General features: G+C 40.0%; 1 protein-coding gene across 4 annotated transcripts in view; it reads right to left on the bottom strand.

Annotated features, from left to right (window-relative positions):
* The window catches only part of LOC124118962 (protein flightless-1 homolog), a 141486-nt gene that overhangs the window by 59097 nt on the left and 57299 nt on the right, over positions 1-25090 (bottom strand). For 3 of the 4 annotated variants that reach the window (XM_046481300.2, XM_046481302.2, XM_048387125.1), the window contains 6 exons: positions 24056-24129; positions 23703-23726; positions 6898-6980; positions 5067-5117; positions 4632-4744; positions 1738-1923 (listed from right to left, as the gene is read on the bottom strand). In XM_046481300.2, the coding sequence (XP_046337256.1) occupies positions 1738-1923; positions 4632-4744; positions 5067-5117; positions 6898-6980; positions 23703-23726; positions 24056-24129 (531 nt within the window). The remainder of the gene's footprint in view (positions 1-1737; positions 1924-4631; positions 4745-5066; positions 5118-6897; positions 6981-23702; positions 23727-24055; positions 24130-25090) is intronic. The other variant, XM_046481301.2, reaches the window with a different exon arrangement.

The following is a 25090-nucleotide window of genomic DNA, read 5'->3' as shown; positions in this document are numbered from 1 at the left end:
CAATATTCCAGCAATATCACGGCAGGGGACACAAGAAATGGGCTTCACACATTGTACCAATGTGGGGAATCGAACCCGGGTCTTCGGCGTGACGAGCGAACGCTTGAACCACTAGGCTACCCGACCGCCCCAGGACAAGTAGAGGCTGTTGTTCAGTAAACATAAAGATAGCAGGACAAGTAGAGGCTGGAGTTCAGTAAACATAAAGATAGCAGGACAAGTAGTGGCTGTAGTTCAGTAAACATAAAGATAGCAGGACAGGTACTGGCTGTAGTTCAGTAAACATAAACATAGCAGGACAAGTAGTGGCTGTAGTTCAGTAAACATAAAGATAGCAGGACAAGTAGAGGCTGGAGTTCAGTAAACATAAAGATAGCAGGACAAGTAGTGGCTGTAGTTCAGTAAACATAAAGCTAGCAGGACAAGTAGTGGCTGTAGTTCAGTAAACATAAAGATAGCAGGACAAGTAGAGGCTGGAGTTTAGTAAACATAAAGATAGCAGGACAAGTAGTGGCTGTAGTTCAGTAAACATAAAGATAGCAGGACAAGTACTGGCTGTAGTTCAGTAAACATAAAGATAGCAGGACAAGTAGTGGCTGTTGTTCAGTAAACAAAAAGATAGCAGGACAAGTAGTGGCTGTAGTTCAGTAAACATAAACATAGCAGGACAAGTAGTGGCTGTTGTTCAGTAAACATAAAGATAGCAGGACAAGTAGTGGCTGTAGTTCAGTAAACATAAAGATAGCAGGACAAGTACTGGCTGTTGTTCAGTAAACATAAAGATAGCAGGACAAGTAGTGGCTGTAGTTCAGTAAACATAAAGATAGCAGGACAAGTAGTGGCTGTAGTTCAGTAAACATAAAGATAGCAGGACAAGTACTGGCTGTAGTTCAGTAAACATAAAGATAGCAGGACAAGTAGTGGCTGTTGTTCAGTGAACATAAAGATAGCAGGACAAGTAGTGGCTGTAGTTCAGTAAACATAAAGATAGCAGGACAAGTAGAGGCTGTAGTTCAGTAAACATAAAGATAGCAGGACAAGTACTGGCTGTAGTTCAGTAAACATAAAGATAGCAGGACAGGTACTGGCTGTAGTTCAGTAAACATAAAGATAGCAGGACAGGTACTGGCTGTTGTTCAGTAAACATAAAGATAGCAGGACAATTACTGGCTGTTGTTCAGTAAACATAAAGATAGCAGGACAAGTAGAGGCTGTAGTTCAGTAAACATAAAGATAGCAGGACAAGTACTGGCTGTTGTTCAGTAAACATAAAGACAGCAGGACAAGTAGAGGCTGTAGTTCAGTAAACATAAAGATGTGGGGAATTCCTATTGTTAACATTTCATTCTGGGGAATTCCTATGAGTAACATTTCATTCTGGGGAATTCCTATTGTTGATATTTCATTCTTGGGAATTCCTATGAGTAACATTTCATTCTGGGGAATTCCTGTGGTCATGTGAGTACCATCTTGTCCAATTTGAAAAACTCTATACATGTTAACTTTATTTCACAAAATTACCACCAAGCAGAGATGAACCCACACAATGCCCGTGTCTTGGTCCAACTTATTAAATATGTTGCATTTCCTCAAAGGTGCATTATGTGCAGAATTGAGCAAAGAATTATTTTGCATGTTTTAGAGCTGACAGATGATGGAAGGTTGCATGTTTGTGCTGGGAAGAATCATATAAAAAAATCTCTGTTATATATTCATTAAAATAAAAAGGAGACTTACAGTGTCTTCTACTGTAAAGAAACCACTAGCTGTTCGGCCACCCTCGATGTAGGCAATACCATTTTCAAACAGATCAAAGAAGTCGTCATCTTCATCATTCATTTCAACACGTATTGTGCGACAGTTGGCACCAAGCAGATTCCTCAGGTTCACAGCATGAATGGCAGCACAGGCTTTCTTGTCCAACTGCAACACAACACACTAATTACAACTACAAAAGTGTGTGCAAGTACGGGACAGAAGCAGTCCCTTCGCCGCCAGAAGGTCCCAGACATCATTACATACCTCCACACATTTGCCATGTGACACCATTACCTTCAGTTGGTGAAACTCATGACTACAATAACCTCATACCAGATCAAAGTACCTTGCCTCGCGCTGACATAATGAGTGAACACATTTCCACTCTCATGACAGCAGTTCCAGTCTAATGATATTTTTATGGTTAGGAAAGCACAAGCAGGTAGTCCTGTTTCTCCAGTCAGTCACCAGTAGTGATGTCATATTAGTGATGGGTATTGGCCTGAAGTTTGTATTGCATATTTATTGCAATAATAATTCATGTTTGGTGATACGTACCGCAATATATTGCATGTGTTCTTTCGTGTGAAATTTGTTATGAACCTGAACAAAAACACTCCCTCTGCATGTTTTTGACAACTTTGTATTTTGTTGGATTTTGCTATGATCACAAAGCATGTGTAATAGACACATCATATACAGGAAATTGTTACAAATGGTTTCACTGTTAAAACCACAGGAAAAAGTTGCTAATTTCTTAATTTCCATTTTAGTTGACACCAGTGTAAAATCTTGCAACAAGATAATATGCATGATTTGAAAAAGGCAATATACCGGAATTTTCGAAACGTATTGTGATACATATTCATTTGTATTTCATATTGTGGTATACCAGCAATATTGTGCACATCTATGTCATATGTAAATATGTATTGTTGTACATATTTGGTAATTTCTTTGTTGTGAAAATCAGGAGAATACTTAAAAAATCAATCATGAAATAGACTTTGCTAATCTTCCAATATTTGTTAATGCAATGAATTACAATATGGATATTCAATGTTCAATATCATAAAATATGTAGACCTAAGCCACAAAAGTTATGAACCTTAGATAATTTGTTTGTTTGAACAATATTTACATAAGAAATTGACAAATTTAGTGTTGAATACCATATTTCTTAACTTTAGACAAACGTTAGAAGATGAATGTCAATGTAACTGCAATGTGTACATATTTCTTTGGAGTGCAATATTCAATACTGTAATTTCAAATAAACACTTAATGAATATCCATTTCATTTTATTTCATTACTGAAACTAAAGATATTACTTTAACAAAATAGGTAATAGTTTTATTAAATATATATGCATACATTTTCCTTAGGGATCGTCTTGGTCTTGGAATTGTTTTTGGTCGTTTGATCGACAGAACATTGATATCTTATGATTCGCCAGGTGTGTGTTAGTCACAAACGATTCACAATTATTCCCCTCAATTTTAAATATATAATCAATTGTTTCACACTTTTTTTAATATTGAGATCACATGATATTAAACTGTTTGCTTCATTTCTCTAAGAACTTTGAAAAAATATATAATCCATGCCAATACCCCGTTGGTCGAACACTGATAATTGCATACAAACTGAGCTTTTTTCGCATCTTTTATAAAAATTAATTACCTCGTTATTATTGACCAAATTTAATTGTTATGATCTGTTCGTTTCCCTGAATTCACTGAAGGGATACGATGTAATTGTTTCTGCGTAAGACAAACACATTTTCATTGCAAATGAAGGGATTGTGTTTGCACAGGTGATGTATTTAATTCCAATTTGCTTCATGGATGGGGTATATAAATTAGCATCAGTTTTGAAGGCTTGTACGTGGGGTCGCTTTGTAGACGGCGATATACAATAACTTACATTAAACTAAGAATTTGCATAGCACATTTTCAAAGTAACAGCTGTTTAAAAGCACTTAGACCCTGATTGATCTAGTCAAAGACTTTCTTGAAGAGACAGGTTTTGAATGTCTTTTTAAAGTTTGTTAGATTTTCTGTTTCTTGAATTTCTTGTGGCAGATTGCTCAATATCAATGGAAGGTGGTCCTCCAATATTTAACGGCAAATTAAAATATTAAAAATTATGCCTAACTTGTGTGTCATGTCCCATTAAGATAAGCAAGGTCACGTGATTAGAAAGGTGGCATGCACAAAGAATTGCAATGTAATCAGAAGAAAATGACAATGGTTTCAATACTTTATGTCTTTTCTCATTTGTAAATTTTATGTACCAATAAGTGCAATCCTAAAATACCATGTACACCACCATTTTAACATATACTGTGATCATGAAAACAATTCTTTACTCAAAAATACAAAATAACTTCTTAATCAATATTGGGATCAAGCAGAACATCGAATGTTACGATCATTTACAAGTTTACATTTCATAGACACAAGATTATTCAGTATTTTCACATGTTCATGGATGTACTTAGACAACGAGATGAAAATAGGCAGCAAAATCCTCACAGGAAATGTCACTCTGATATCTTGAAAGAGTGAAAATGAAAAAGGCAAACGATTGTCATCTGCTATTGCTTCTTGTACTATTTGCTTTGATGCGAGTGATGAACATGAGAAATCATCAATCTTAAAGAAGTAAGATGACCTCAAAATAACCATGGCCGAGAAAATATTAGACATATCTCTATATTAGACATCTCACTATATTAGACATCTCTCTATATTAGACATCTCTCTATATTACAAAGATAATTGGTAACTAAAAGCATTAACTGAAAAAAATATTCCGTCTCTTACAAAATCCCCCCCTGCGCAGGAATATTAAATGAGCAGTCCCTTACCGTTGCTTTTTCTCCAATCCAGTACCATATCTGCCAGTCTAGGCTGTTAGTTTCATCAATAAATGTCTTCAGGACAATGTAACAGTCTGCCTCATAGAACTTCCCTACCAGGGCTGGAAGTATGATACATAAAAATAGGAAATAGTACCACAATGATCTGCAGCTCACCTGAATTACAAAAATAAATCACATTAGAATTCTGTGAGAACTACTTAGACAGACACAGACAGACAGACAGACAGACAGACAGACAGACAGACACACACTACATAATGACACATTAATAATTGCTCAGTAATAGGCACAAATGTAATTTTCAAAATGGCTGCTGTGGTGTCAATGTTAAAAACTGGATCCAAAATTCTGTGAACAGTATTTAGAGACACACCATTGATGGGATGCTTGTGATGTTACCATCTCTCTGATGTTACCTACCTTCCTCCACAATGTTGGGCAGAAAGTTTTCTATCTCCCAGCTTGTTAAACCTGCAAAAGACAACAGCAGATTATTCATTCAATAATTGTGCTTTTGAGGCTAAAATTAATATTTAGAATTTATCTGTTTCTCCCTCACAGCAAATAATCTACATGATTTACATCTGCTGGAACAAATGTACTGTTTTAGGCCATTGCTGCAATGCACATCATTTACATGTACACTGTCTATTTTTGAAAGTTCTATATTGTTGCAATCATCAACTTGTGCTTTGGTGAAGAAATATAGTATATTTTTGAAGATCTGCTCAGGAAGCGAGCACTACCGCCATTTTCAGTCGAAGGCAAAGTCGCTGCCAGGGAAACTCAAAACAATATTTTTTTTTTAAATCCCAAACTATCAAAAGGCACCAGTTTACCACTAGACCTATTTATGTGCCAAGTTTGGTGAAGAAATATTGTATAGTTTTCAAGATTTGTGCCAAGTTTGGTGATTTTCAGTCTAAGTCAAAGTTGTTGCCAGTGAAACTCAAAAAAGGAATTTTTCAAAAATCCAAAACTATCATAAGGCACCAGTTCTCCACAAGTCCTATGTATGTGCCAAGTTTGGTGAGGTTATCACTCATGGTTTTTGAGTTCTGCTCCGAAAACAAAACATGACGGAAGGATGGATGGAGGGAAGGACGGAGGGACAGCACCCATTCCTTTATCCCCCTTCCACTCCATGGCGGGTTTAAAAATTGAAACTGGCAGATATACAAAAACACCAACCCGGGCACGGTTGTCCCAGGCGCATAAGGCGCTGCAATTCGCTATGCAGAAACCTATGATGCCAGAAACATATGACAGTGTGTTCGAATCCCAGTTTGCCCTGGTTGTTTCTAGGTTTGTGAGCACCATACTCGTGCATCACTTTCGGCTTGCCTCCCACATCAAGCTGACACACCATGTAGGCCTGGAATACTATTCAAAGCTGCGTAAAACCCAACTCATTGATTTCCTATGTATCCAGAAGCAAAGACAATATACGGGTGTATAATCTCTGCTTAAAGTTAAAAAAAACAATAAACCATGTAGAACCGTAAACCATCCCATGAAACAGCATGAATCATTCATTACAAACCATGAATTACTTAAAACAATACTGTGCTTAACTATGCACAGCAAGCACCATACATATGATTATGAAGACAACCAATACAAAGTTCTCATCAAACCCATTGTATTACATTTGTTTTGTTTTTTCAAAGTCATTCTTAATTGTGTTGAACAATTAAGTTGCAATATCAGTGTGTAGGGAGAAAGATTAAGTGTGCATTACATGCTTGCCCGTAATTCCTCCCTGGAATTTTTCTCACTTGCTGCCTGAACATATGATACATTGCAAAAGTAGTGTGCTATAGAGCTTTTCGGGTAAGTGAGATAATCACTCACTCTCAAAACCTGTGGCAGCTTACAGCTTGAATAAGATACGATGTACAGCATTTCAAGGTCAGTGTGTGATAAAGTTATATACTACATATAGCTAAAGGAGATAATCGCTTTATGCGCAATGGTTTATTCTTACAAAACATAGACCAGTTAACTTTAGCAAAAGGAGATACATAACCCCTGAACAAACTATCTCTTTGAGTGAATGACCTCTTTTTGACCGTTTGAGCTCTTTCAGTTTCTTAGTGGATGATGCTAAAACATTTTCCACAATTGAAGAATATTTTTTTCAATTTTTTAGCATCCCATGAGCTGACCTGGTCCTTCGTTCCTGGTATGCTAAAAATATTCATGTGCAACTCAATGTTGATGTAGTTAACCACTTAAGCAGTATCATTACCTGGGATCTGTCCAACAGCTTCATCAAATATTTCCCTGTAGTCCAATTGAGGCCTGGTGAGGTGTTCATCCCATCTCTTGGGTCTTAAACAGAACATGGATGTAAGTACATGTCTCAGATGTGACACTGATGATGCAGGACAAATTAGCTTATACACAGCAAAGCTCTCTACACTTTCAAACACAGTGTCTGCAAGCAATCTTTCAAAAGCCTTCTCCCATGACGTAGTAAGGCCACTACAGTAAAATATTTTGCACAGGTAGATTGATTTTTAGTTAAAATTACTGCCTATGTCAGTTTTCATAACAGATCCTATTCATCATAACAGACATGTAAAATGATTTGTGGGTGGTACTAAACAATGTCATCTTCATCATGTTCATCAGCCCGCTGGAGGAGGCCATACACTACAGGCTGTGAAGGAATGTGTCTTTTGGATATGAATGAGTGTTAGATATTTTATATTTGTATACTTATCCTGCATTACTCCTTAATGCATTTACTGCTTGATTTTGACAGAAAGAAGCTGTGATTGGTCCTGCTGAAGAGAGTAAAAAGGTTGTTCCATTCCATGAGCAGGATCCCATGCCATCCCATGCCATGTCATCCCGAAAGTGGTATGACAACATGGAACTTTCATATTACTGTTAGTCGCACATAAATTGTCTGAAGTCATCATGGGGAGGCAAGTCTGTGATGGGTGGGCCTTGACGTAGTAATACAGGATAAGTATACAAATATTTTTTTTAATCTAGATTTTACTAGATTTTTTTTAACTTATCAAGCCTTTCACCTTTATGCATCTGTATCTGACGATATGGAGGTGGGGATATCTTAGATGTGTACTCAATAAACACTCTCACACAACCAGAAGTCGTCTTCTTCACAGATCAGTAAGTGATCAGCCAATCGTGTCCACGGAAAGGTATCACGGTATGAGTACGTCCGGGTAAACAAACAGTAAGAGACAATAGCGTGCGCTAGGGTCTAAAAACTGGATTACCAAACAATGTGTGTAAAAGCAGGGAAAATCCCCCTTTACAAGCGCATAATGTAACTCCATGAGTTGGGTAAGGATGGCTTTGGACATGATTAATTGTATTTACAGCGACGAGGGTGGGTCACCTGCTGGGCACAACCCAAAAACGCGAAAGCCCTCAATGTCTTCTAAAACCACGTCCCTCAGGTCAGTGGCTGGCAAAGACTGAGTCTGACCTCCAAAAACATCCTTCCATGATAGCTCTAACTGAACAATTATTGTGAAGAGCCATCATGAAGGCAACTGCCCGAATCTAATGGGGGGTTATTAGCTTTTGGCGGCATGAGATTGGCAATCTCGTATGCCTAAAGGATGAGAGCACGCAACCATTAAGAAATGGTATTACTGCTGACTTCGGACATGGACATCTGAGAAAAGGGAATAAACAATTCCATAATTCAATATTGAGCCGCAGACAAAAGCTGGTATTGAGAAGAACCTGAGGTGAACCGCTCCGTGAGTACCACGCTCCAAGCGTACACAAGTGATGTCGAGCACATGGATCTTGCTCACTCTTGCCGCCGTGTCTAGAGCCAAGAGAATTATTGTCTCCTTAGTGAGTTTAAAGAATGATATAACGTGGAGAGGCTCGAATGGAGTTCAATGCAAACATCGAAGTAGCAAATTCAGATCCCACGCAAGGGGACGAAATTTGGTCTTCTTATCCTCAAGCCTAAAGGAGCATAATTGAGCTTGCAGTTCTGGTATCTTAGTCATTATACGATCTTCCAGTACTGCCAACACTGATTTTCAAGCTACCAATTACTTGCTAATGGTGCTATCCTTCAAGTGTCATCTTGTACGCAGGTGAAGCTGATACTCAGCCAAGAAATGAGGCATCGCTTTAGTGGGGTCTTGAGCCTTTTCTTTACAATAGGTCTCAAATGATAGCCACTTATCATCATAAAGGCCTCAAAGGTCTATGTGTGAAAGCAATGACCTGAGCTGCTCGTGCCGAATGGCCTTTCTTGCCTAGGGCTCTTGTAAATGAACCAGGCATGTAGATGAAACCTGCCTGGCATGGGGTGAGCTTGCCTGCTGTGTGGATGTACTAGTACGTCCATGAACCACCCTCTCCCCGGCCACGACGGCATGATCAAAATCAGGGTGAGGCTCCTGGTTGCCCTTATCCTTTGCACTATCTTGGGAAGAAGAACTGGGGTGAAAAAGTGTACACTCTTAACCCCTCCCAAGGGATGCTTAGCGCATTGACCACTCACGTTTAGATCTGGCAGTTTTGGCATGTGGCGAATAGGTCGCTCCCCTTGGAAGACATGCCGGGAGATACTGAATCCTGTGATATAATCCGCAATGAAGATGGGGGAGCTGAGCCCACAGCAGGTGCAGCCATAGACATTTAGGGGACTAAAACAGTCGTCTGAGGTGCTACAAGCACTGGATGCGTTGTACATGGTAGGGTAGCTGTATTAACCTGAGGTGCAAGTGGTATGTAAGGTGCCGAAGACACTAGTGTAGACTGCTGGTAGGCAGGTGCAGGTGCCTGTAAAAGGGGTCACGGATTCCCCTCTTGAAATATAGCCTGATTAAAAGAGTCCATGTAGGGTGCTGGCTGTAAGAGGACTTGTGGTGCTGCTGGTAACCCCGAGGCGCAGTTTAACCACTGGTCATGATGGAAGTCAGCACAGGTAGAGTTGAAGCCCGAGGACACAGCTAAGGTGGAGTTGCCAAGTATTGCAGGGATAGCATAGGTAGGCAAATTACCAACATTGTTTGCTGCGCTTGAGCTGTAGATGCTGGCGTAGAAGCTACAATAATGCTCTGCACTTGGGTAGTGTGAAAAAACAGCAGGATGTCAGAGGTCCCCGTGGGCGTGGATAGCGCCCAACCCGTTTAAGTGGTAGGTCGGGTGGTAATCACTGGGGAGGTCTGCAATGTAGACTCCTGAGAATCCGACATCCTCCGCAGAGATAGCTGAGCCTGGTGCATGGAGAATACCTGCTCATACCTGTCAAATCCTGAGGGGGAAAGTGGTGAACAAAAATTACGCTGTTAGACACGACATACAAAATTAGTACCCTGTACGATTTAAACACCGTGGGTACAGATGTTTAATAGATTTTTTTACCACTGCAAATAGCACAATGCTCGTTGTACTATTTGCAGTGGTAATCAAATCTAATAAAGATAATAAATTGGAAACCAATTTAAGTTGAAGTTGTAAATAGATTGATTATCCAATTATAGAGAACAAAGCTGAATTCAAAATAATGGATTTATGTTATGATATAGGAATTGTATTAGAGTATAACAACTGAGAAAGTAACTTGTGCAAGTAACTTGTATAACATGAACCAATTTACGGTGAAGTTGCAATGAATACGAAACCCAATTATGGAGAACAAACAAAGTATAAATTCAAAATAATGGATATAGAGCGTATTATAATATGTGTTTTGCATTATAAACGTCAATAGATGGCTAAAGGTGTACATACACAAATCTAACACCTAGCTGACAATGAAATACAATACGAAAGTCGCGAAAGACCGTGACACATTTGCAATTCAAAATGGCACAGGACAATGCATGAAAGACTGACAAATATCACCTTCAATTGCTAATAATAAATATTACTGCATATAAATAATGTCAAACCAAACACCACCTGTTCACAGGGGGAAGGGGCTAGGTTGAAAGCAAGTTGAAGACCACAGGAAACAGCAAAAGACTGAGGACCAATTTAGCAGAAGATGTTATCTATCAAGTGACCAAGAGAAATATGGAAGTTCCGTGACGTCACCACCTCTGGGTTGACACGACAGCTGGTGATTAGGGTTCCTGCTCATTGAATAGGAAATCATATCTTCATTTCTGTCAAAAGCAAGCTGTGAATGCATTAAGGAGTAATGCAGGATAAATTAAAAAAATAATAATAATAATGTTAACACAACATATTACATGTTTAGATATGTTGGCTTGAGTTACTTACATGGCTGAGGTTACATTTTAGATAACATTGCTACTTATTTCACAAGTACAGTATAGATTTTAGGTTTCATGAAGTTTGGTTATTTGATACAATGCTTATGGAGCTGGTCCACTGTTCAAGGTCTATATCGTGAAAAGACATGTGATCCCTCTATAGGAGATGGATAACTCTGGTCTTATATACTGATGTACCTCTTCATTACATTAGATACCTCTTCATTACATAAGAACACCAAGCTAACTAGGGCATACACCTGTCTACTGTATAGGTAAACACACTCCAGTCTGCCTCCGAGAGTAAATGTGTCAAGTCAGACCTGCTTCTTGTTTTTCTGTAATTAGTGTTTGGATAACACGGGATATTGAAACATGGTAGCAGCGGTGCGGAATTAACTTGATGTTGATGTTTACTGCTAGAATTGACACTGTCAGTAGTGCTGGGTGCCTACACGGAGGGGACAGTTCACCAAGCGAGTGAGTATTTCTCGGACCTCGGCAGAATCGCACGTGCTTTGCGACTACAGGACTTTGATTATTCTGGATTAATTGTGCATTTTGGTGAATGAATGAACATTTCACAGGAATTTCACATTCGATTTCCTAACTGATGGTCAGGAAGAACGTGAACTGGGCGGACATGACGACCACGTGGGCGTGCAGATACCGCATGGTAGGAGAATGCCGTTGCCGAATTTGACACCTCCACTGCCGCTGAAAATGTCGGGTGATTTGGCAGATAATTGGAGAACATGGAAACAGGCGTGGCAGAACTTTGTGATTGTCTCACAACTAGAAGATAACCCAATGAATTATCAAGCTGCTGCTTTATTGCATTCTATAGGAACTGATGCACTAGAAGTCTACAATGCAATGGAATTCTTGCTGGAAGAACACAGGGATGTGACTACTATTATGGCCAAATTTGATTAACACACAATTGGAGAAACTAATGAGACGTATGAACGATACATTTTGAACAATCATGTACAGTCAGATGGAGAAAGTTTTGAGGAATATCTCACAGCTATTCGCACACTCTCAAAGAGCTGTAACTTTTGTGAATGTCTACGTGAATCACTATTAAGGGACAGAATAGTGACAGGGTTCAAAGACCCCAACACCAGGAAAAGGCTTTTACAGGAAACTAAACTGTCACTGAAATCTTGCATTGCAAAATGCAGAAGTGCTGAAGCAACCAATGTAAGAATTAAAGCCATGAATTCTGAAGATGTACACCGTGTCAGCAGACATTCAGCAGGAAACAAGTCTCATAAATACAGAGAGAGGAATGGTAAATCTCAACCTGTACAAGGGCCAAGCATGTCACAGAAGGCAGGATTTTTACAGCTATGCAAGTTTTGTGGATACAAACACATTATGGACAGACGGAAATGTCCAGCCTGGGGAAAGACATGTACCCTGTGTAAGGGAAGGAATCATTATCAACAATGTTGTCGACATGGTTACAACAAAGCTAGCAAGATTCACTCTGTCTCAGATGATGAAGACAGTGGAGCAGAGGAAGATGATTGTCTTGAGGTGATCAGCAGTGTGTCATTGGATCCGGATGTTGAAGTTTGCAACCAGGTTGGAAAGAAAGCAGGCTCAGATATTTTCGCTCAGATGATTGTGGAGCATGATACCAATGTAAAACTAGAAAGTGTTTTTACTCGTAAAAACATATGTCTCCCCCAACTCCCCTAACCCCAATTCATTCGTTTACTTCACGTTAAACCCCATCTCTTCATTCCCACCCTCCATTACTAAATAACAGAGACAAAAATAGAACTCCTAGAAATTTCAAACAACTAATGGGCACAACTTCAGCGTCTAATCAACACCACTAATCCCTCAATCATTTACCCACCTGACAGTGTAGTCATCTAAGTAGCACAGTTTTCTTGTTACTGAAGTATTTGTAGAAAATGTACTTAAAGTACTAATAGAGTTTGGACACAAATATATTAATATCCCCAACATATCAGAAATGATGTAGCAATGGTATATGGCACAAAGGAAAGTCTCTGTGATGTAATTGCCCGTGTATCTGACTCTGCAGGTCTTCTACACAATGACATATGTGATGTCATGGAAACTGTAATAGCAAAAGGCACCACTTCAGTGCTGGGTTAATGTGTATACAAAGTTTTGCGAAAAAATATTAAACGGTTTCTGAGTTATGGTCCGGAAACCAAGCTTACCCCCATTCAGAGTCTATGTTGAAGTTATCTCCATGGAAACGAGAAAAAATAAAAATGTCAAAAATCTCTAAATAGCAAAAGGCACCACTTCAGTGCTGGGTTAATGTGTATACAAAGTTTCGCGAAAAAATATTAAATGGTTTCTGAGTTATGGTCAGGAAACAAAGCTTACCCCCATTCAGAGCCTATGTTCAACTTATCTCCATGGAAACGAGAAAAAATAAAAATGTCAAAAAATCTCTAAATAGCAAAAGGCACCACTTCAGTGCTTGGTTAATGTGTATACAAAGTTTCGCGAAAAAATATTAAACGGTTTCCGAGTTATGGTCCGGAAACCAAGCTTACCCCCATTCAGAGTCTATGTTCAAGTTATCTCCATGGAAACGAGAAAAAATAAAAATATCAAAAATCTCTAAATAGGAAAAGGCACCACTTCAGTGCTGGGTTAATGTGTATACAAAGTTTCGCGAAAAAATATTAAATGGTTTCTGAGTTATAGTCCGGAAACGGTGGGAACGCCGACGCCGACGCTGTCTTCTGGGGGAGACATAATTCCAGTTGGATTGTGGAGTGTCAGTAAACATTTTACCACGGAGATTACTTAATGCTGATACTGATGTCACACACACTTCGAAAATGCTTCGTATGTGGAATGGTTCACTGGTACACCCTGATGGTGTAACAAGACTGCTGATTCAAAACCCTCAAAACAAGAAGGCTTACAGTGTAGAATTTGTTATTGTGTCCTATGACACAAATCATCTTGTACCTTTGTTGGGCTCCAAAGCAGTGCAGCAGATGGGACTGCTAACAGTGAATGTGGACAACTTTGTTTCTGTTTTTTCAGTTTCACAGCCAGGACCAACATTAGTCAAAGAGAGGAATTCTGAGACTATCATTAAGACTTACTCTGAAAATATTGAAGGGGAACTTGGGACCTTGCCTGGCAAAGTTCACCTGCAGGTGAATCCTGAAATAACCCAAAGCGTCTCACATCAGAACAGAGTGCCTATCTCACAGAGAGAGGAATTGAGACAAGAACTTAATCGTCTTATGAAACTAGGTGTCTTCGTACCTGTGGATGAACCAACAGATTGGGTTAGCTCGTTAGTGATAGCACCCAAGAAATCAGGGGGAATTAGAATTTGTATTGACCCCAAGCGCTTAAATGAGGCACTTCGTCGTAAGCATTATCAGCTGCCTACGATCGAGGAAGTGTTGCCTGATCTGACAAATGCGAAGGTCTTCAGTACATGTGACTTGTCTGCTGGATTTTGGCATCTTGAACTTGATCTCGAATCCAGTTTGCTGTGTACTTTTGGAACTCTGTTTGGTCGGTACAGATGGACAAGACTACCATTCAGGCTTAGTGTATCCCCTGAAATCTTCCAGAAACGCTTAAACCAAGCTTTGGAAGGACTACCAAGTGTCAGATGTATTGTGGATGACATCCTGATCTATGGTTCAGGGTATGACAAGATGACAGCGCAGGTTGACCATGACAAGAATCTGGAATGCCTTATGCAGCATTGTCAGAAACTTGGTATCAAGTTGAAGAAGGAGAAACTTAAGTTGTGCAGAAAAGAGGTTACCTTTCTTGGTCACATCATCACTGATCAGTGACATAACTGTGACCCACAGAAAATAAAGGCTGTGTTGGAAATGCCAGCACCACAGAATGTTGAGGACATTCAACACTTCTCAGGGTTCGTCAACTACCTTGCGAGATATTTACCTCGTCTGTCAGGTGTAATGCAACCACTTCGACAATTAACACATATTGACGTGGACAGGACATGGATGGAGGCACACGAGAAAGCCTTCACTGAAGTGAAAAAACTGGTTACGGAAGGTCCAGTATTGGCATACTACAATGAAGCTGAAGAACTGACACTGCAGTGTGATGCAAGTTCCACTGGATTCGGTGCTGTGCTGTTACAACAAGACAAGCCAATGCCTACGCTAGCCGTTCCCTAACACCAGCTGAGTCCAGATATGAACAGATTGAAAAGGAAATGCTGTCTGTTGTTTTCGGACTTCAAAAGTTCCACACATACACATTTGGTCGGAAAGTTACAGTGGAAAATGATCATAAACCACCAGAAGCAATAACCAGCAAACCCTTAAACTGTGCTCCTAGACGACTACAGTCTATGATTCTGGCTATGCAACAGTATGACGCCACTATCAAGTACAAGAAAGGTGCAGATGTTGTTTTGGCAGACACATTGTCAAGAGCATATTTGCCAAGCACAGAGCCAAAGATTGAAGAGCCTTTCAGTCAGGTGAACATGGCAAAGTTTTTGCCGATAACTGATGACAGGATCAAGCAGATCAGAGAAGTGACTGAAAAGGACGAAACTCTGCAGAAACTCAAACAAGTCGTGTTAAGTGGGTGGCAAGAGGACAGAAACTCTTTGCCGATGGAGTTATACCCATACTCCAACAGTAGAGACGAGATCACAGTACAAAATGGTCTCATATTCAGAGGAGAAAGGCTGGTCATACCTCACAACCTGAGAACTACAATGAAAACCAGGATCCATACTTCTCACCTAGGGATCAAAGGTTGTTTACGGCGCGCAAGAGAGAGTTTGTATTGGCCTCACATGCCTGACGACATTAAACAGTACATCAGTACTTGCGAGTTGTGCTGAAAATACCAGGCAGACCAGCAGAAGGAGACACTACAGACCACTGAAGTACCAGAACGACCATGGCAAAAAGTGGCATCAGATTTGTTCACACTTAATGATAAGGACTATCTGATAACCGTGGATTACTACAGTAACTTCTGGGAAGTGGACTACCTGTCAGACACCAAGTCTACTACAGTTATCAAGAAGCTAAAGGCACACTTTGCCAGATATGGGATTCCGGACCAGCTGGTCAGTGATAACGGACCTCAGTTCTACTGGGAGGAGTTTCACAAATTTGTCATTGATTGGGACATAGAGCACTTAAAGCCCCACCCTGACTATAAATAGCCCGCAAGGTGGCGGTGTTTCAGTTTCGAACAATGACTGACAATGTAAACACAACCGAGTGTCGGGAGACGTTTTTTGAAAACCATACGGGAACCAGATCACCATTGACCGTCAAACTTCGTATCAACTTGTATGACAAACCATGGATACAACAAATGGCCCCATATCAAGATATAAGTTAATAAATTTTCTGTAGTTTTATCCTTAAAAATCGAATCGATCGTGTTTGGCATCTGCATCGATCACAGTGGTAGGAGCTTATTTACGATTGCGCTATAAATAGCAAAGCACATGGTCATGTGTACATGTGGCACATTTATGCATTTGTGGTCAAAGTGTATTGTGATGTATATTTTAACGGCAGAACAGCAGCAGAACATCAGTTTCAGTTAATGTAACAGTAACGATACTTAAATACGAAATTGACGACGCGATTCTTTCAGTTCAATCCGAAAATTACAGATATTTGTTTAGTTTTGGTCATTTGCATTCAACAGTTAGATTTGTGCCACACAATAATCAGTTTATATTCATAAAACGTAAATTATTACAGAGGTTTTTCAACTAGTGTTTAGGAAGGGGCCTAATTTGAAGCACCAAAAGTTGCGCGAATATTTCTCAGCTTGACTACAATAGATGAATATGTTACATGTATCAACATAACAATGCACATAAGCAACTGGTAAATAAGTAACTGAATATACTTAACGTTTTGGCCTACAGAAGGCGTATCCGGATAATATTGTACTTACGATAAACGAAAACTCCAATACACATATTCCAAGACAACTTACATTATGAATTTCCTTTTCTTTCACAGAATTTTCACACACAAAACTGAGTTTGATCATTAGATCCACACTTGTCCCATGTATTTTTTGTTCGGGGTATTTGAATAAACTTCGCGCGCAAGTTTTAAAATACAATCTGGGATCCCTTTCCCGTTTTGTCCACACCAATCCTTCATCTGCTGCAACATTTAGGGTCTAATTCCGTTTCTTCAAGTCCAAGTATCTACAATCTCTCCAAACACTTCGTTTATTTAGCTCAGTCCAGAAACAATGTGTTCGAATCGACGAATTTCTGCAACATGGTGGCCGCACCATTCCCTAACTGCGATTGCCTGTGCCGTGTCACGCATGGTTGACAAAAGAAGTGTGAACATACATATTCGGCTTCATCTGGTTCCAAAATGAAATCTAGCTGTGACACTGATTCACTAATCCCAAGAATCGGCACTGAATTTATCAAAGTTTCTGTTGCACTTGCAAGGGCGGGAAGAGAGGTGCCATCTTGTCGATTCGAGTTGTGAATCGGAATGATGTCATCTTGAACTAGAACTTTCTCCACGATAAAGTCACCAATGTCACAATCGAAATGACCAAAGGCTCCCTGATTATCTCGAACAATTCTTCGTCAAATTCGGCTTCACATGAAAATGTTCTGTTGATCATATTGAAGACAAGCGAAATTGCAAAGTTCTTGACAGTTGTAAGCAGCAACTGGATGCGCTCATGGGGCGTGGTTGCTAGGAGATCGCATGTTCAGAAAGGCGAAAATAAAAAGTTTTAGAAAGTAATAAAAGAAATACCCAGTGCAATGAAAAAATACCATGTACAGGATATTTTTTAATAATAATATTCAAAAAAATGTTTTTCTAAAAATGCAAAATAATTTATTAATTTATCCCAAGGTCGTAACCCTGATCAAGTGGTGGGTATTTGGAAGGAATCTTTGCGATGACGCCGTGAATGAGGCTGTGTGTATTACATTGTTGAATTCAACTGCCCCGGAAGATTGTTTAGGCATTGACATTATGACAGATGTTCGTCATGGATGGAGAAAAAAATGTATCTGAGAGAAACATTGTTGCTTTGAGCTTCGAGACAAAACACTACTGCTGAAGTAGCCAGCGACCTGAATGTAAGCTTGATGAAAGTAATGTTGAAACCCATTTTCACGCACATGACAGAATTAATGTGAACAAATATTTATCTGAACATCGTATCGTAGTCTATGAGGCTGTCCGTATTTGAATATTTTTATCTCCATTCCGAAGTGAAATAATATAATGTCTTCGTGACTCAATTTTGCTGCCGCTGTGGAAAATTGCGCACCGATCTAATAAAAGAAATACTACTAGATCTACAATTGCACCGTCATAAAAGAACCAGGTCAACTTTATCTTTGTTCCCATGTTTATTAAAAATTCGTTTCCGAAAAAAGGGAATCGATCTTCATCATAAATTAATTCATAGACTAGATTCTAGTACCAAGTGTTGAACCTTTTTTAAAATGTCATAAAATAACTTACACAATAATTGAAAGGCATTTTTTGATAAGTCATAGATCTATATTTTATTTCGTCCGCCCGCTCTCTGATTAGTTGAGGCTTGAGGGGGGAGAAACACATCCAAAAAATATGGATGGCCTTATGCAAATGACACTTGGCATGCCAATCAACAGGGATCTGGGTCACTGGGACCCGCCAAGTTTCACGGATCGAGTTACTTCGGCATGAGGAGCTTCATCGGACAAGTGAGACTTTGCCAAAATACATTGCTACTGGGCAATGAAAAAACGACAAGAAACTACTTTGATCACTTGAAAATATTTTTGACCATTACCAGGGTTTTTTACACGATCGTTGTCATCCAGATTCCAGATGAGGCAAGACGAACACAACGAAGAAAAACATTGTTGAAATCACCGATTACTGTATATATTGTGAGAAATGCTATTTATAAACTGCAGATATACCGTACACCACAGGATAACGATTGGTGCCCCAACACATATTATGTTTCTTGTTCATTTACACTGCCCATATGCATCACGACAAACGAACGTATTTCGTTCTCGTCCAGAAATTTAGAACTATAATTTTTGTGTTGGACTGTGTTGGATAAATCGTGGACATTCCACGGTATCATTTTATGAAGATGTGAAGACGACATGGCAGGTAGGTTTTGAAACAAAAGATGTACGCGTTTGTTGAAAAGTCTTGGAATCGTTTGGTAGATATTTATATTACCATTAAAACTTACGTCCTTGTTGTCAAACGGCCCACGTGGGTGGGTGTTTACATGACGTCACCCGTTTACGCATTAACCAATGAAATGTATGTGTTATCATGACGTCATATTGACCTGTCAAATCACTTGTATAAGCTCCGCCCACTAGAGTGCGGTAGTTACTACCGCAGATGGGGCTTTAACCTCAAGTCCTCACAACAGTCAAGCCAATGGAAAGGCAGAGTCTGGGGTTAAGACCGCAAAGAGACTACTACGGAAAGCAAAAGTATATGGCAATATTGGACTACAGAAATACACCAACTCAGGGACTCGGCTCTAGTCTTGTGCAACGACTTATGAACAGACGATCGAAGACTCTCCTTCCAACAAGTGAAGCTCTGCTGAAGCCGAGAACAGTGAATGGTGAAAGGGAAAGACTTCGTCTGAAACAGCAGAAACAGAAGTCAGCCTTTGACAAATCGGCAAAAGATTTAACGCCACTAGAAGAAGGTGATATTGTTAGGATGAAGCCATTCACTATGAATGACAAAGTATGGAAAAAGGGAACAGTGCTAAAGAGACTTGACGAGAGAAGCTATGAGGTAGACACACCTACAGGAATACTCCAACGTAACCGTGGACATTTGAGGAAAACAGCTGAACAACATTCTTTGAATCAAACACCTGTCAAAGTTGAAAGTGAACAGAGATTCAGAAAGCCATTAATGTCAAGAGAAAAGCTTATGCCATCTAACAGTCCTACCAGCAGCAGGAGTAATGAGAAGACTTCTCCTGTGACTCCACCTGTGACACCGATGAAGACCGACAGACCGTCGACCACCATGAAGCAAGCACAGACTACACCACCGACTACCACCAGAAGTGGCCGTTCAGTGAAGTTGCCCAAACATCTCAGAGACTTTACCGTGTAGAGTATAGTTGGTGCTCAAGTTCAACAATTATATGTTGAAGCCTCATTTAACAGTCATCCTATTCTGTTAATGTGAGTGAATGTTTACAGACCAGTAAGGTCATGGACACTCATTTGATTCACTTACAGTTATAAGGCCTTCATAATTTAATAGCTTTATAATATGAAAGCTACCCTAAACGTTAATTCAAAATAATGTAAACTGACTTAGATGCCAGTTTAATTTTGATATTATCAAGTGTGTGCCAAAGTTTCCTATGGACTCATGGACTCTTAAAGAAGAAGGGATGTTGCAATATCGAGTAATGACAGCTCCCTATCATATCACAATAATCCAGTGCAATAACTGATCCTTGTACATCCGGGCTTTTTAAGATCATGGCCTCCGAGAGTAAATGTGTCAAGTCAGACCTGCTTCTTGTTTATCTGTAATTAGTGTTTGGATAACACAGGATATTGAAACATGTGGCAGCAAATGTATTGTGGCTGGAGCAGAATCGGTTCAGTTCCAGGTTCATTGACATTTGTTTACACCATCTCAGCATCTCTTTATCAACAATAAAAAATTTTCCATTAACATTTTGGGGGGATATTCTCCTTCAATATATATTTTGAACTTAGTCACTTGTCATATTTTGATGCAGTGTTTCACAGATTATGTGAGTTACAGAGTTACTATATAATCTGGAGATGAGATATTATCCAAGAGTTTGCCACTAATCCCCCGCCCCTGTTGCAAAATGTATGACATAATTAAATCTAAACAAACCCTAACCTTTTTTAACCAAGGTGGAACTTGTTGTCATGGAAATTGTAAAAAAAAGACGAGTTTGCCACTGACATGGCCAAGTCTCCTGTCCAACAAATGAAGTGTATATTATGTCAACAATAGTGAATTTTAATCACACAAACACACACATTTGAACATATTCAAAATTTTGTAAGGTGTAAAAGGCGGCAGGGGAGCATCTACTTCATGTAAATGCAAAATATCCTAAAGAAACAAAATAAAATGCTGCAAATCACAATGTCTATGAAGTTCGAGAAAAAAATGAAACCTTCTCCACAAAAAACATGATGGAAGTACAAACTGACAAAACCAGTTACTACATTTACTGCTGAATTCATTTGGGTGGGAGAAAGAAAAAACATTACAAGTCATTTTACTGGCACTCACTGCGACGAAGTAGGCTGCCATGGGTGCCACACACATTTTATGTTGTGGCTTTTTAACAATATTATAAATGTGAATGTTAAAACTCTACAGCAAAAAAGTCTTCATATCAACATGTGCTGAAAACTGTAAAAAGTTTTATAGAGAAGTATGCCATCTTATTGCACACTCATCTCTGTCATAATCAATGCAGAAGTAGGGATGAAGGATTTGATAATGAAGTGGGGGATAATAATATTATGTGATGATTTTATACAACACAGTCTGCCTAAATGAACAAGTTTACATGTGTCTATTGTTGCCTCCATGTTCCATAGCCCAAGACTTTGTATTTTAGCAAGTGCAGATGAATGACTGTTGAGGCTTTGTGCAACATGGGCAAAACAGCATTGGACTCATTCTAATTAGGATAAGATAATTTACAATTCGAGATATAATCAACATACACCTGCTTCATCTGTTCCTCACTACATACACCAGCAACACCTGTTCCTCACAACATACACCAGCAACATCTGTTCCTCACAACATACACCAGCAACACCTGTTCCTCACAACATACACCAGCAACATCTGTTCCTCACAACATACACCAGCAACATCTGTTCCTCACAACATACACCAGCAACATCTGTTCTTCACATCATACACCAGCATCATCTGTTCCTCACAACATACACCAGCAACACCTGTTCCTCACAACATACACCAGCAACATTTGTTCCTTGTAACATACACCAGCAACACCTATTCCTCACAACATACACCAGCAACACCTTTTCCTCACAACATACACCAGCAACATCTGTTCCTCACAACATACATCAGCAACATCTGTTCCTCACAACATACACCAGCAACATCTGTTCTTCACAATATACACCAGCAACATCTGTTCCTCACAACATACACCAGCAACATCCGTTCTTCACAACATACACCAGCAACATCTGTTCCTCACAACATACACCAGCAACATCTGTTCCTCGCAACATACACCAGCAACACCTGTTCCTCACAAAATACACCAGCAACATCTGTTCCTCACAACATACACCAGCAACACCTGTTCCTCACAACATACACCAGCAACATCTGTTCCTCACATCATACACCAGCAACACCTGTTCCTCACAACATACACCAGCAACATTTGTTCCTTGTAACATACACCAGCAACACCTATTCCTCACAACATACACCAGCAACACCTGTTCCTCACAACATACACCAGCAACATCTGTTCCTCACAACATACATCAGCAACATCTGTTCCTCACAACATACACCAGCAACATCTGTTCTTCACAACATACACCAGCAACATCTGTTCCTCACAACATACACCAGCAACATCCGTTCTTCACAACATACACCAGCAACATCTGTTCCTCACAACATACACCAGCAACATCTGTTCCTCGCAACATACACCAGCAACACCTGTTCCTCACAAAATACACCAGCAACATCTGTTCCTCACAACATACACCAGCAACACCTGTTCCTCACAACATACACCAGCAACATCTGTTTCTCACATCATACACCAGCAACACCTGTTCCTCACAACATACACCAGCAACATCTGTTCCTCACAAAATACACCAGCAACATCTGTTCCTCACAACATACACCAGCAACATCTGTTCCTCACAACATATACCAGCAACACCTGTTCTTCACAACATACAACAGCAACATCTGTTCCTCACATCATACACCAGCAACAACTGGTTCTCCTAACATTATATATGCTACAAATATTAGTTGTTATGTCATTTCTGTTAAAAGTGCAACCCCTCCCATAATCATTGTTCCTCCTTTTCATTGCAACACATTGGCAAAAAGTGCCATCTGCTGTAAGTGTTCCTCATAACACATCTGCTATAAGTGTTCCTCATAACACATCTGCTATAAGTGTTCCTCATAACACATCTGCTATAAGTGTTCCTCATAACACATCCGCTGTAAGTGTTCCTCATAACACATCTGCTGTAAGTGTTCCTCATAACACATCTGCTATAAGTCTTCCTCATAACACATCTGCTATAAGTGTTCCTCATAACACATCTGCTGTAAGTGTTCCTCATAACACATCTGCTATAAGTGTTCCTCATAACACATCTGCTGTAAGTGTTCCTCATAACACATCTGCTATAAGTCTTCCTCATAACACATCTGCTATAAGAGTTCCTCATAACACATCTGCTATAAGTGTTCCTCATAACACATCTGCTGTAAGTGTTCCTCATAACACATCTGCTATAAGTCTTCCTCAGCAACATCTGCTATAAGTCTTCCTCATAACACATCTGCTATAAGTCTTCCTCATAACACATCCACTGTAAGTGTGAGAAAGTCATTGGTGTTAATGTGATGGATATCAGAACAACAAACTGTGGAACCTTTAGCAATATTAGAGAACATCAACTTTTCTACTTCATTAGGAGTGTCCAACAATATGAAACATATACCATGTAAACTCTGACAACAACATCAATACATACCCATCGGGACCATATACGCAATACCTGCAATGTCATGTAAACACTGGTCTGATCTCAGCCTGTTCCACACAAACTGTCACAGTGCTAAAATAGGTTTGTGGTACTCCTTTTGAGCAGTGTCATAAGAGGCCTTCTCAACATTTTCCTCAATGAATATTTAACAAGCCCCAAATGCTTCAGCAATATTTGACTCAGTTGAAACACTCAACAAATCTGAACAAAGTAATAGATGTGCCAGGCCTTCACCTTAGTCATATTTCCGGAGGGCAAAAAGGGTAAGCCAAAACACACGTAAAAGAAATGGGAATGTGTCTGCTATTAAACTCCAGGTAAACAATGAAGCTATATCTTACTTGACAGGTTCTCTCTCTATTTCATCCTTTGAATTTTCATGGGCAGCTTTCTCCTTGGCAACCTCCCTCATTCCCTGCAATTAATGAACTCATTCAACGCCACTCAAAGCACATTAAAGAATAGAGGTTTGATCATAGTCATGTTGTTCCGATTCAAATGTATATATTTTTTTACACAAATTACCTATAACAAACCATACCAATCTCCTAAAACAAAAAGCCAAATAACAATGCCAATCTCGATTCTACCAATTCCCCCTGATCACACCACTGTCATCACCAAACTCCCCTGATAACACCACTGTCAACACCTAACTCTCCTGGTCACCTCAGTCAACACCCCACTCTCCTGATCACACCGATGTCAACACCCCACTCTCCTGGTCACACAACTGTCAACACCCCACTCTCCTGATCACCTCAGTCAACACCCCACTCTCCTGGTCACACCACTGTCAACACCCCACTCTCCTGATCACACCACTGTCAACACCCCACTCTCCTGGTCACACCACTGTCAACACCCCACTCTCCTGGTCACACCAGTGTCAACACCCCACTCTCCTGATCACACCAATGTCAACACCTCACTCTCCTGGTCACACCACTGTCAACACCCCATTCTCCTGATCACACTCCTGATCACACCGATGTCAACACCCCACTCTCCTGGTCACACGACTGTCAACACCCCACTCTCCTGATCACACCACTGTCAACACCCAACTCTCCTGATCACACCACTGCCACCACCTCACTCTACTGGTCACACTACTGTCAACACCTCACTCTCCTGGTCACACCACTGTCAACACCCCACTCTCCTGATCACACCACTGCCACCACTTCACTCTACTGGTCACACCACTGTCAACACCTCACTCTCCTGGTCACACCACTGTCAACACCCCACTCTCCTGATCACACTCCTGATCACACCACTGTCAACACCCCACTCTCCTGATCACACCACTGTCAACACCCCACTCTCCTGATCACAACACTGTCAAAACCTCACTCTCCTGGTCACACCAC

Source organism: Haliotis rufescens, unplaced genomic scaffold (genome assembly GCF_023055435.1).
Source record: "Haliotis rufescens isolate VD_foot unplaced genomic scaffold, xgHalRufe1.0.p SCAF_66, whole genome shotgun sequence".
NCBI lineage: Eukaryota > Metazoa > Mollusca > Gastropoda > Lepetellida > Haliotidae > Haliotis > Haliotis rufescens.
The sequence above is the reverse complement of the archived record's forward strand: the minus strand, read 5'-3'. Positions and strand labels throughout refer to the sequence as shown.